The 14,485-nt window shown below is 42.2% G+C and overlaps 2 protein-coding genes across 3 annotated transcripts in view; both read left to right on the top strand.

Moving 5' to 3' along the window:
• GNG8 (G protein subunit gamma 8) overlaps positions 1-1,029 on the top strand; it is a 135,838-nt gene extending 134,809 nt beyond the window's left edge. For both annotated transcript variants that reach the window (XM_030218888.1, XM_030218887.1), the window contains exon 3: positions 517-1,029. In XM_030218888.1, coding sequence (XP_030074748.1) covers positions 517-645 — 129 coding nt within the window. In that variant the 3' untranslated portion in view covers positions 646-1,029. The remainder of the gene's footprint in view (positions 1-516) is intronic.
• Positions 1,030-2,859: 1,830 nt separating this feature from the next.
• The window catches only part of LOC115480996 (DNA (cytosine-5)-methyltransferase 1-like), a 44,205-nt gene continuing 32,579 nt past the window's right edge, over positions 2,860-14,485 (top strand). The window contains exon 1 of the mRNA XM_030219978.1: positions 2,860-2,963. Coding sequence (XP_030075838.1) covers positions 2,860-2,963 — 104 coding nt within the window. The remainder of the gene's footprint in view (positions 2,964-14,485) is intronic.

Here is a 14,485-nt window from a genome sequence, read left to right as displayed (position 1 = left end):
GAGTAGCCTAGTGGTTAGTGCAGTGGACTTTGATCCTGGGGAACTGAGTTCAGTTCCCACTGCAGCTCCTTGTGACTCTGGGCAAGTCACTTAACCCTCCATTGCCCCTGGTACAAAATAAGTACCTGAATATATGTAAACCGCTTTGAATGTAGTTGCAAAAACCTCAGAAAGGCGGCATATCAATTCCCATTTCCCTTTCCCTTTCCTTCTTCTGTTCTTGTAAGTGGCCACTCACTTCAGAAACTGAAGTGGAAAAACTGGATCTGGAAAGTACACAATGAAGTTTGCATCTTCTCTATACCCACCCACATCTTCCTCTCCCCCCCCCTTTTTTTTCCTTTTCCTCTTCCTCTGCAATTATGATTGAGATAAGTATATCAAAACATCAGTAAGCTTAGAATGACTACAGTCACTAAACACAAAACTTTCCTTCTTCCCAAGTTCATCAACTCTGCTAGCTAGCTGGGACCCAGTCTTGGTTTTATAACTGCGGACTTTCCTCCTTCTCCATAGGTGTCGAAAGCTGCTGCAGACCTGTTAGCCTTCTGTGAAGCTCATGCCAAGGAAGATCCTCTGGTGACCCCAGTACCCTCCTCAGAGAATCCGTTCCGAGAAAAGCGTCTCTTCTGCATCCTACTTTGATCCCCCCTCCCTTCAGAATCCATGACCCTCTCTTCCACTTCTTTCCAGTGCCTCACCTTAGCTGGGTAGGAATTCAGTATGCTGGAGCCTCTGGCACACAAAGGGCCTGATCTGCTAAGCATTTTCCTCACAGATGTGGAATGGAAGACAAAGCCTTAGCAAATCAGGCCCTAAACTGCGGAATTTCCATTTCAAGCAAGATAACAAGTCAGTCCCATTCCCACCCCTGTTATTTTGGGCTCCTATAGTCCATCACCAGCAGAAGAGCTCTGAAGGGGCAGAGCTTCCAGAGGGAGACTCAAGACCAGTCCCTGGTTTTTGAATTCACAGACCCAGTGTATTATGGGATCTGTAATAATAAGATAATAAAAATAGCTCTCTGTATTTAGACTACATATACAGTTTTAGCAGAAGCTGAGTAGGCACCTGAGGCTTTTTAATCTTGGGCAAGTCACTTTATCAACCTATTGCAGTGGTTCCCAAACCTGGTCCTGGAGGCACCCTAGCCAGTCAGATTTTCAGGATACCCACAATGAATATTCATGAGAGAGATTTGCGTGCACCATCTCCACTGCATGCAGATCTCTCTCATGAATATTCATTGTAGATATCCTGAAAACATGAATGGCTGGGGTGCCTCCAGGACCACGTTTGGGAACCACTGGCCTATTGTTTCATCCAAATCATGGGCTCATTATTTCCAAACCTGACCTGAAGAGCCTCTGGCCAACTGTGTTTTCAGGATATCCACAAGGAATATGCCTGATATAGATTTGCATGCATTGCCTCAGTTGTATAAAATGTATTTTGTGGATATCCTGAAAACTTGACTATCTTGGTCTGGAGTCCCCCAGGACAGATGTGGGAACCACTAGACTACAGCTTCCATTTCATCTACTGAAGAGGCTAACCTGGTCATGGTATTACCCAGATCTGGTGAAAGGATATTATTTATTTATTGGGATTTATTAACTGCCTTTATGAAGAGATTTACCCAAGGCGGTGTAAATCAAGTACAGTTTATCATTTAAAAAAAACTTACAATTTTGTTAACTGCGTAACAATAGTAAAAATGATCAAATATAAGCATAAATGCAATAAAAGAGGTAAGCTTCAAACCTAATAAGACTACCATGAAACAGTATAAAAAATATACACATTTAATAACACTGAAATTCAAATAACAGATTTAATATGATATCAACATAATACTAATGAAACATCAAATAAGCATTGATCATTGATATGATGCTAATGCTTTTCTACAATACAGCTATGTAGCTGAGGAGCCAAGTGCAGATAGATAGATGGGGACAAGATGGGTGTTAGAGTCAGTTGGGATAAATAGATGTGTGTGGCTAAACTCAAGGCAAATTCTTTGTATAGGAACTGGTCTAAGTTACAGTGTGTGTAGCAAGCTAGTCCAGGTACAGAGTGGTGTATAGTCAGTCACCCTAGGTAAACTTTCAGCCTTGTGTCCTCCCCTGAATTAGCTTTCAGGCCCCTAGACCTCCCCTGAGATACTGATAGTTAAATTCAACAGTCAAGATCACCCTATCAGTCCTCCCAGAATGATTCAGTAAAAACACATAATGGAACTTCATACTTTTAAATATTGAGCCATGAATTTTTAGTTATTGATGACAATTTCCAAAAGTCATTTACCTAGGTTCTGCCCCAACCCCGCCAGAAGCTGCACCCCAACTCTGCCCCCAGCATCTCCCCTTCCGTTTAAAAAACTAGGTTAACGAGCAAGGAAAAACAAATGAAAAAATGCACCAATACAGTAAGAATACAACCTATTACTCCAGGACCCATATGTTGATCAAAATCGGACATATGTATGGCTAAGGAGAGAGGAACTGAAACTTAGGGATGAGAGATTGATAGTTGTAGCCCAGGACAGTGGATTATGGATATGGTTCACAGCAAGTACAGAGAAAAAAATTGGTAAAACAGACATCTGTAGATTCTGTAGGAAGAGGTAGAAATGGTTTCTCATTTTGTAGCTGACTGTGAAGTTCTGATGGGAAAAATTTTCTATATAGAAAGGTACAACAAGGTGGCACATCTCATCTACTAGAAACATTGTAAACATTATAACATTACTGTACTGGAAAAGCACTGGGATCACGACCCTAAAAGAATTATGAAGGCTGAAAAGATTATGATCATTTGGAAATTCCCATTCCATCTGATAAAAAGCTGGACGAAATGAAGACAGACACAGTGGTGAAAGAGGAAACCATGAGAATGGCATTGAGAACAGAGGTATCAAGGCCAACCAACTATTCTGTGGAGAGAGAGGAGATCCTCAAGTAACTCGCAATGCAGGCGGAAACCAAGAAAATGTAGCAGGAAGATACAGAAATATTTTCTATTGTATTGGTGCCTCAGGCTTGGTTAAAAGCTATTTCCAAGCACAACTTGATAGGTTATCTATATGTATTCTGATCAATTTTCAGTAAAACATCATGGGAATAATTGGAAATGTCTAATTTAGACATTTCACATTATTCCTGTATTCAGCAGCACTATACACATAGCTAGCGTTGCTGAATATTTATTTTGATTTTGTTCACACCTTTTTCAGTAGTAGCTCAAGGTGAGTTGCATTCAGGTACACTGGCTATGTAAGTATATATTAAGGACTCAATTCTGTAAAAAAAAAAAAAATGCATGCTAAGTGCTATTCTATAAGTGACACTCAAAGTTGGGCACTTTTATAGAATAGTGTTTAGCGCCAGGATCTGTGCCCGGTTTTGGGCACAAGGATTTACACCAACTGAACCTTGGTGTAAATCACCATTCCTAATTTAGGTGCAGATCCCCCCAATTCTATAACACTGCGTGCAAATCCTAGAAACACCCCTGACCCACCCATGCCCCCTCCCATAGCCACACACCCTCTTCAGATTCATACGTAAATTCCTATTATTGCCAATTAGCACCAATGATTGTTAGCGCCCAACTGTCTGCGCTAATTGGCTCATTAAATAATTGTGTGCACCTCCAAATTTGCAAGCGCAATTTTGAGTGCTATACATAGAATTAGGGGGTAACGTATAAGTAAACATATATAGAGTATCTGAATATCAGGGCCTCTGCATATAGACCCCACATATTGACTGTATACTGAGAATTATACATTTGGCTCAATTGCCCGAAGTCACACCTGATTTTCCTACATCTGAGCCAACTTAAATGGCCTGTCGCTGTCCAACTGCCGATATTCAACGGCACTAAAATGGGGAGTGCCATTGAATATTGCCTCTGATTGGCCCACAAAAAAGTGGGCAGGTTATGGTCGGACCAGGGGGCAGCGCTGTGAGGAGCCAGGGCTTATGCGGGCTCCTGCAATACTCAGCGAAGACCATATACATTAAGCGGAAGAATTTAGGACAGCTCAAAAGCTGAATATCAGGCTGGAATCTGCATTTAAAAAAAAGGTCTTTGCCCCCCTTCACCTTTCTGATGTGTGGCAGCAGCAGCCCCCAACAACAGCCCGCCCCAGGGCAGCATCCCCTCCCCACCTCCCTTGTCAAGATAGGACCTGCCTCCCCCAGAGTCTAACTGACCTCCTTGGTGGTCCAGTGGGGTGTTGGGGCAAGGTGCAAATCCCCCTTGCTCCAGCCCCTAGCAGTAGCTTCTTCAAAATGTCTGCCTTGACCTCTCACAGTATTTGTAGGCTGTCATGAGAGGTCAAGGCAGATATTTTGAAGAAACTGTGGTCAGGCTTTAAAATGAACACCTCCAAGTCAGAAATTTTGAATATCAATCTTCTTGCAGGGGTTACAAGGGAGCTACAGGAGATATATCTATTTAAGTGCACAGAAACATGCATGAGATACTTAGGAATGATTCTAGCTTCATATCTAGATAGATTTTATAAGCTGAATTATGATCCAGTGCAACAGAAGATGGAGAGATGGTAGTAACTAAGTTGAGGTGCATTAATGCTGTAGAGATCATGATATTACTAAAGTTTTTATATCTACTGTATTTACTGTCTATCTAGATTCAGGGGAAAGTGTTCCAGCTATTGCACCTGAAAGTATTTGGCTACATTTGAAATAAAAGGCCACCATGATCCTATATAGAGGAAAAATGAGGGAGGGATGGGGGTCTCTAACTTTCAGAAATATTATGTAGCAGCCCAACTGACAACTGAGTGGAGCTCACCTCAAAGTAAACATTCAGGAAATATTGAGCAATGCTCAGTGGGAAGAACCCCACTGTGGACATTACACTGGCTTCCTGAGTGGGGGACAGGGCCTTAATCCCTTTGTAGGACTGACTCTTAAGATTTGGAAAGGGGTGAAGCAGAATCTTTGTGGATTGAAGAAATATTTCTTTTGGACCCTGGTTTAGTATAATAGTGACTCTGGGCCTGGAAGAGTAGACCCAACTTTTGGCAAATGGGAATGTAAGGGATTTAAAATAGGGCAACAGGTGGAAATGGGGAAAGCTACAGAATTTGAGGAGTTGCAGGAGGAGTTTAAGTTAGACTACAAGGACAGATTTCAATACTACCAACTGTATAGTTTCATCCAATGTGAGGATACCTTAGATTTGGTAAAACAGGACAATCAAATTGAGGGTGCAGTAGCAGTTGGTCTGATTAAGAGAGAGATTGTGAGAATTCACAGGGCAATTATGTGACATAATGCTACAGACCCTTGCTTTTTGGGAAAATGGGGGAGCATGGTGAAGGAATAGCCTGGAAGCATCTATTTGAGGGGCAGTTGAAGGGGTCCATTGTGAGCAATATGATAGAAAATTGACATAAAATGATTTACATATGGCATTACGATCCACTGGAATTTGAATACAATTTTTAGAATGGAGGGAGCAGAATGTTGTAAGGGGTGTGGGTAGCTAGGAACCCTTAAGATATATGATAGCACTGTCCCAAAATTGAAAGATATTGGAATAAAATCATGCATTGGCTAGGGTGGGGAAGGAATGTGCTGAATATTGATTTAAGCAAAAGTATGGATGTCTGAAACAAGAGTGGGTCCACTTTGTGAGATAGGTGGCAACTGTTGCTTGCTTTGTGTTGGCTGGCTGCTGTAAATAGCGTGAACAGCCTGAGGGAGAAAGAGTCATAACTAAGAAACATTGGGCTCAACATTCAATGCTACTTAACTGGCCAGGAATGGCTCCTGGCCAGTTAAATAGCGCTTAGCCAGCTAACCACTAATATTCAGTGCAAAATAGGCAGTTATCTCCACTAAATATTAGCGCTTAGGGGAAGATTCTATATATGGCGCCTAAAAAAATCCGCACGAAAAACATTTCTGCCTAAGTGTATTCTATAAGTAGTGCCTAGATTTAGGCACGGTTTATAGAATACACTTAGTTGATATCCCAGTGCCTAAAACTACACACTTCCATTTACACCAACAAGAACATGACATGTACTCCGGCACGTAGAGAACATGACATGTACTCCGGCACGTAGATTTAGGCAAGCTAAGCCATATTTTATAACTATGCATGTAAATTTTAGAACACCCACAAAACGTCCATTTCCCTGCCCATAACCACACCCCTTTTTGCCTGTGTGCACTAAAATTTAGGCACTCTGCATTACAGAATACGCTTAGCAATTAGTGCATGTATATTCTAATTGTCAATCAGTGCTCATTATTGATTGTTAAGTGCTGTTAACAATGCTTATTGTCTTGTTAAGCCAATTAAGTTACACACGCCGTTATAGAATCTGCTTGGATTTTGGCACAGAATGCTTGGCGCACTATATAGAATCCAGGGGTTAGCGACTAGCTGCTAATTGGCTATGTCATACCACCCAACCGGTTAAGCACGTATAGTCAGTGTTAACCAGCTAAGTTTAGCAGTTAAGATAGGTTGCATAAATAGCAGGCCTGTCTTTAACCGCTAAACATTTAACTGTCGATTTCAGAGATCCAGGACTGGTGTTGCAGGCTAGTATGCAGTGATGCAGTTGCATCCATTTAAAAACATTGTGACAATGGTAGCAGATATTTAGTCTCTTTGGTGTTGCCACTAAGTAACAAAGACATCCGGGGATGTCATCTCTTCCTGAGGACACAGCCAAGAAAGCTTCTCCTGTAGCATTGTAGAGCACCCAAATTCCATATGATAGTGGAGAAGATGGGGATAGTTAACTCTACCCAGGTCACACTGCAATTCTAGGTTTCTGGCCTCACCATATGAAGGTCACAAGTTGTTTCTTTATATTCTTGTAAAATCCAGATGAAAAGAAAATAGGTGGTATACACATACTGTACATAACAATTGGTGCTATTGCCATTTTAACAGTATCAACCTGACCCCACCAGCTAAAACTTAAGGGGGACCATTTGGAGCATAATTCTTTCACTTTTTTCAGCAACTGGACCTTGCTACACTCAACTGTTGACCCAAGCTCCAAGAGAAGTAAGATCCCAAGATATTTCAGCCCCTTAACTTGCTATTGGAATGGGAATTCATTAAACATTTCTCTAATGCAGTGAACATTAAAGTTCACCAGTTGCCTTCTACCTCTGTGTAAATTATAGCAGTTAGCACAAAAAACAGAAGAAACCAGTCTTCGCAAAAAATAGCAACAAACAAAACAGCGAAGAGGACCAACAAAAGAAAAAAGACAAAATAAAAAAGTATATAATAAAAAATAAGAAAATAATAATGGAAGAACTCAAAACAAAATCCAAGTATATGTAAAAAATATAAGGCGTCCACACTTGGTTGTTGAAATTAAAAAATAAACTTTATTTATCAATGGATAGCAGGGAGAAAGGGACTCGACACAGCTGTGTTTCGGCCATATAGGCCTGCGTCAGGAGTCTTCTCACTGTATGCTGATCTTAAATACTATCCAAATGGGCAGAGAATGTGTGTATCTCAGCCAAGTCTCAGCAGCTAGATGTATTCAGTCAGGGCACAGACTGGGCCAGGGAAAGAACAGGAGCCCCAGTCTGTGCCCTGACTGAATACATCTAGCTGCTGTGACTTGGCTGAGATACACACATTCTCTGCCCATTTGGATAGTATTTAAGATCAGCATACAGTGAGAAGACTCCTGACGCAGGCCTATATGGCCGAAACACAGCTGTGTCGAGTCCCTTTCTCCCTGCTATCCATTGATAAATAAAGTTTATTTTTTAATTTCAACAACCAAGTGTGGACGCCTTATATTTTTTACATATACCAGGGGCGTAGCCATGGGTTAGCCTGGGTGGGCCTGGGCCCACCCACTTTGGGCTCAGGCCCACCCAGCGACGATGAGAGACGCCAAAAGAATTGATCCGCTGCCGGCAGGCTGCAGGCCTTCTTTCCCCTCCCTCCCCCCCCCCCCCCTTCGGGCAGCGCCGCAGTCTAATGCTACAGCTGAGCAAAGCTCTGTCCTGCCACTACTTCTGCCCTCCGGCTCCGGGTGACCTTTGTTTGCTCTTCTGCTGCTTATCTGCAGCGGTTCCGGAACTGCACGCTCCCAGGCCTGTCTGTGTATGCTGCCTGCGACTGCTTCCTCGGCACTGGGCCCCGCCTCTTCAGAAGAGTAGGCGGGGCCAGCGCAGAGGAAGCAGTCGCAGGCACCATACAGACAGGCCTGGGACCGTGCGGTTCCGGAACCGCTGCAGATAAGCAGCAGAAGAGCAGACAAAGATCACCCGGAGCCGGAGGGCAGAAGTAGCGGCAGGACAGAGACGGACCCGGTGCAGTGTGGTACAGCTTTGCTCAGCTGTAGCGTTAGACTGCGGCGCTGCCCGAAGGGGAGGGGAAAGAAGGCCTGCAGCCAGCGTGCCAGACTGTGGCTGGGGAAAGGGAGGGGAAAAACGTGTGTGTGGTGGTGGTGGTGGGTGGGGGGTCGGGGAGAGACAGGAGCACTGTTGGGATGAGGGAGTGAGACAGGGTAGAGCTAGGTAGGGGGAGGGACGGAGAGATGCTGCAAGGGGAAAGAGAGGGAGAATTGTTGGATATGGGTGAGGGAAAGGAAGGATGAAGAGATGATGATGGTGGGGGGGGGGGGGGGGGGGCAGAGAGAGATGTCAAACCAGGGGCTCAAGGCAGGGAGAGGGAGAAAAGTTGGACATGAAGGTGGAGAAGAGGAGAGGAAAGGAGAGATGCACAAGCGGGGGAGGGGAGAAAGAGGGAAGATGGATCCAGGGAGAGAAGATAGACAATGGATGGTAGGGAAGAGAAAGGGAAAAATGCTGGACAATGGGGGAGGGGAGAGAGATGGGACAGGAAGATGCTGGTGGTGGGAGGTAAAAGGGATAGGGAAATATCAGGCTATGAGGGTGAGGAGGGCAGAAAGAGGGAACAGATGCTGGGCTGGAAGGGTGGAGGGAGGGAGACACTGGGAATGGTGGAAAGCATGGGAGAGAGGCCCAGGGAGGTGAGATGGCAAGGAAAAAATGAGAGAATAGTGATCACAGGGGATAGAAATATGGTAATGGCGCGTAGATCGAAGATAGAAGGGAATGGAAGGCTGAGAAGGAGAGAGATGCGGAATGGGAGAGCTAGTGGGTGAAAGGAGATGGAAATGTGATAGATATCTGAAAAGTAAAAAGAAGGAAAAGATTTAGGAAGAGGATGAAATTTGAGTGTACAGAGGCAGAAAAGAAAAAAAAGGAAGGAAAGAGCTAAAATGGAAGGATCAAAATTTCAGAGGTAAGTGTAGTGAGGAAATGAAACGACAGGAGAAAAATGACAAATGGACAACCGCTTGAAGAATTAGCAGAAGACAGACAGGAAAGCGGGAAAGAGAAATTGGAAACAACATGATGGAAAAATAAAATGTCCAGACAATAAAGGTAGGAAAATCATTTTACTTTGAATATTTTAAATGGAATATGTTAACTTTGGGAAATGTGCATAGCGGATGTCTTTTTATTGTGTTAAGTAGAAAAGAAAATGTGCTTTTGTTTTGGGGGTTTTTTTCTCCAGTGTTGCAGTACATGCTGAGTTTCCCAGTTCAATTTTGTCTATATATTTTTATTTCTAATTTGTGAGGGTCTGTCAGTGTGACTTTAACTGCAGATGAGGAGATTGGAGAGGAGAGGGAATTAGGGGAGGGGCTTTATTTTCTGCCTGTTGAGAATTGGGGGGTCCCGAGCCCCCCAAGAAGGCTAGAGTGACCTCAATCTGACTCCATCTCTAGATAACACTAGTACTGGGGTAATCCAGGAGTTATGAGGTTTTAAAAGGAATTGCCACTGAGAGAGACGTTAGGTCTCAAATACCGGCATTAGTCCGCCTCTCAGCACTGGCAAGGAATAGATACCAGCCTTATGACAAACTGGATTTAGGCTACAGGTTATATAATGCAGCGAATTATAGCCTGATGTAGCAAAAGCATTTGTACTTACAGCCTTTCATCATTAAGTGAAGCCCACAAATCATCATTTGGAATGAAGAGTTTATTTGCAAATCAGACTTTAATCAGATACATTCATCAGACAAATTCTGGATTCAGCTGACCGGAGCTCTGCGTCCTAGATGCGTTGGGGAGAACCTCCAACGATCTATCTGATGCCCTTCCTTATATAGTATCTGGTCCTAATACAAGTCTATGGGAATTGCGCAATTTCCTTTTTTGTGAACAATTTGTTCTTATGAAGTTCCGTTTTAGCTATTGCAAGTTATTGCGCAATTTCCCTTTTTGTCAACATCTCCCTAGATACGGACATCCAAACATCCAAACATGGACATCTCCCTAGATACGGACATCCAAACATCAAAACATGGACATCTCTGTCTTATATCATCTTGTGATCTGGGTGCCAACTTATTAAAAACATTCTCCATCTTACAAACCAAACTTTCCATTTTCGTCCATAATTTCTACATCGTATGTGTTACATTCAATTTGAAAGTTGTACCAGATTTCATTAAGACTCTTGCAGGCTCTCTGCTATAAGGCCATCAGCTGGTTTCAGGCCTAGTCAGTGCTCTTCAGCTGTTTAAAGCTATGTAGCTTGGCCCACCACTATTCCAGTGGATAGGTCTCAAGCTAGAACACATATTAACTTGCAGGAAAAGCAAGTCCTTGCTCAGCCAGTCATAGATTTTTAAACCTAGCTGGTATTTTTACAGCCTGAGTCCTAAAATCTGGCCTTCCACCCTTCCGGTGGGCATCCAGTGAGGGCCTCTTGCTGTAGTATAATTATACATTCCCCACTTGTCACCCCCTCTAGAGAGGGGTGACACAAAGCTCGTCAAGCTTGTCATCATCCATTCCAGAAGGTGGTAAGCTATCAAACCAGAGGGGGAGTTTTGGTCTTACAAATTGTTAGACGGTATGGTGCAAGATAGGAAACTTCATTCTCAGGTGATATATTATTTGGGCATATGGAATTCCCTTTTTATTACCCCACCCCTTGGGCTTAATCCTGATGTCATCTCTCTTGAGGTTTACTCAAACCTGTAGTGAGAGAGGTTTTATGAATGGGACAAATCCATGAGTTCATCCACAAAATCTCATGAAGTATAGGTATGTGGGTAATAGCAATTTAAGGTGGATCGTACTAATAAACACTTTCAGGTCTTTCTATGGCTTCTATTGTATCTGTTGCATAGTGCATGGGGAGATAATCTAATGTATCTACCTCAGTGGTCCTCAGAAGGAATAGTTTTGATTAAGCATTGTTATGGTGGCTCAACAAATATATGGTTAGTACTCAGATTGCAGGCTGTTTAAGGTTGTAGGTATTCAGAATCCTTAAACAGGTCGGAATGCCTGGACCTTACTATTACTCATCATTAGCATCCAATCATGAGCACTAAAAAGTGGATAACAAAGGTCATGCATGGATCTTGACATATGCATAATGACCTGGAAGTATGGGAAGCATTTTATATATCCGTTACCCCACTTGGAGCTTAGTCAAACCTACAAAAAGACATGCAGCTTAAGTAAGCTTAAGTAAGCCTACACCAAAGTTAAACTATTGCATAACAGGTTGATACTAACAGGGTTTACACCTACATTATGATATCATAGCCAGTATTAGGGTTTGATGTTACCCTTGTATCTGAGCAATATCAACTTCAATTTCAATTACATAAACAGAAATAACGGGAAAACTGTTAGAAAAGCAATTAGAACAATAAAGGAAATAATAGGAAAATAAAAATAAAACCTTTTCAATATCTAGACAGGATTACTGCTAAACTGAAAATAAAACAAAATATGAATCTATAATGTCCATAAACAGCAACTGTAAATCTCAAATTAAGTATCCGTTCTGAATTCTCTTTCATCGATCATGGTTGAGGCGGTGGAAGCGTTGAAGAATCTGGTTCTACGGCTGAGTAAACCCGTATATCTTTCACATGGACCCAAAACTTGTGATCCAGTAGTTTGCAAGGTGTAAAGATTATTGCCACAACCTTGGGGGATCTAACATCATTTGGGCCTGGATAGAGCTTGAAGACGTATTTATGGTGTACAAACTTGGATCTTTCCATGTCTTTATTCTAGGCATGCACAATCATAATTAGTCCATCAAGAGTCAGAGTTTGGCAAAGGAATAAGCAAAATGGCTAACGGCAGCCCTGACCCTTGCTGTAGCTAGTGGGGCTTCCCAAGCCCTACTAGTTGGGGTCTTTTCTGAAGCTGGCCAGAGATGCCTTCTACTGAGCTTGGCAGATGGGGGCAGCATCCTGGAGCCACTGACAACTAAGAATGTATGGGGTGCTGGCATCAGTGGCTCGAGGAGTTGCTGCTGCCTACTGGGCTTGGTGGAGAGGAGTTCTGGCCATCTTTACTGGAGGCCTTCAGCTGACAGAGATTGGGGATCCTCATCTGCTAAAGTATTTATATTTTGAATTGGGAAGTGCTGGGGAAGAGAGAAAATTTTGTGCCCACCCACTTTGTGCTCAGGCCCACCCAAAATTGGCTGTCTGGCTACGCCACTAACATATACTTGGATTTTTTTGAATTATAGCAGTTAGACAGCTTATTATTAATATATAATTGTGCCATTGAATTGGAATAGAGCACATACATAGTAATATATTAGATGACAGCAGATAAAGACCTGAACCATATTAAGAAAAACCTCTCCAAAACCAAACCATCTCAATGTTCTGAACATGTAGAGCCATTCTACATTGTCAAAGGCTTTCTTAGCATCTAATGAGGCCAAGAAGGCTGGGCAATCCATTCCCCTTGCCACATGCATCAGCTAAAAACATAATCTAGTGTTGTTAAGAGGAGTGTCTATGATGCATTGAGCCTGCCATGAGTGGGAAAGCGCGGGGTACAAATGTAACAAAAAAAAATGTATAAAACCATTTTGACCTTGGTGAATGAGGGTAGCCATAGCATCTAAAAGACAATTGACTACTATCTGTGCATAGATTTTTGCATCCAGATTGATTAAGGAAATGGGTCTGTAGTTTGATACCTGTAAAGGGTCCCTACCTAGTTTGTAGAGAACAACAGTAACAGCTTCAGTAATAGCCATGGAACCAGTTTGAAGAAAATGATTATAGAGTTTTGACAAATGTGGGGTCAGCTTCTCCCAAAAGGCCAAAAAGAACTCAGCAGTGAAGACATCCAGGCCAGGAGTTTTATTTGGCTTAAAAGAGCTAATGGCTGCTTGTAATTCATTCACGCCAATAGGGGCCTCTAACTGCTGTTTCCAGTTCTCAGAGAACTTAGGGCCTTGTATCCTGTCTAAAAAAGAATAAATTTCATAGGCAGAGGAATTACATTCCGACCAATATAATTCGGTATAGTATTGAAAGAATTGTGACACTATTTGGTCAGGTTGAATGAGCAAGTGACTATCTTGATCTTTAAGGGAAGGAATAAGATTTCTTTTCCTTCTTTTCTTGAGACAAGAAGTTTGCCAGCTCTGTTTCCAGCTAGATATCAGGTGGATCCCTGAATATGTACATCTCCCCTGGCTGTGTCACTGAGGATATGATTATATAAGAAGCACTTTTCAACAAATGGTATAAAATTACATTATCCCATTTGTGCTTCAATAGAGCTTCCAGAGTAGCCATATCTAAGGCAACTAACTGAGCCGATCTAGAGGCATTGACTTGGGCAGAATATTCAATATGACACCCCTAATAGCAGCCTTGAAGGCATTCCACATCATCTCCACTCCTACTGGAGCCTCATCATTAAAATGAAAATATTCATCTGCAGCTTGTTGTATAACTATTTTGCTTTGTGCTTTGGGAACTTAAAGATTGGGGTTTAAAGGAGGAATTGTAGGTTAGTGATAGACAAAATAAAAATATAAAAAAAGCAAATTTTATCAACTTAATCTCCATAGTTTTTTTCCCCTTAGTTTTAACAACTTGAACTTTGTACCACAGCATTAACAGATAGACTCTAGCAGCCAATGCAGGATCTAGTTTAGTCTTCCCGTCCTCCCTCCCCAACACCCACCTACCCCTAGGATAACTCTTCATTTATAGTCAGTTATTGTAATTAGGGTAACAAGCAAGGAATGTTCTTACAGAGTTTTAAATACATTTCATTACCATCCAAGAAGGAAACACTAAATAGATCATACAATATACTATATAAACTAAAAGACATTTTTATATTAGGCTAATATCTGTAATACTGTAGCAAGTTTTAAATTATTGAAAAACTCAAAATCACTAAGATGGAGTCAGCAGTCCAGCAGCAAGAGGGGTGCTATCCAATCTTTTGCATTGAATGTCACATATATGATTATCTCCCAGTTGGTGAGATGTCATATGTGTGTGCCCGATGCAAAGAGCTCCTAGCTCTCAGAGAATGTGTCCTTTCTCTTGAGGATACAATAGCAGACTTGGTGGAGCTCAAGGAGACAGAGAGGTACATAGAGAAGACCTATAGGGA

Source organism: Microcaecilia unicolor, chromosome 11 (assembly GCF_901765095.1).
Source record: "Microcaecilia unicolor chromosome 11, aMicUni1.1, whole genome shotgun sequence".
Classification (NCBI taxonomy): domain Eukaryota; kingdom Metazoa; phylum Chordata; class Amphibia; order Gymnophiona; family Siphonopidae; genus Microcaecilia; species Microcaecilia unicolor.
This window is presented reverse-complemented; position numbering and strand designations above follow the sequence as displayed.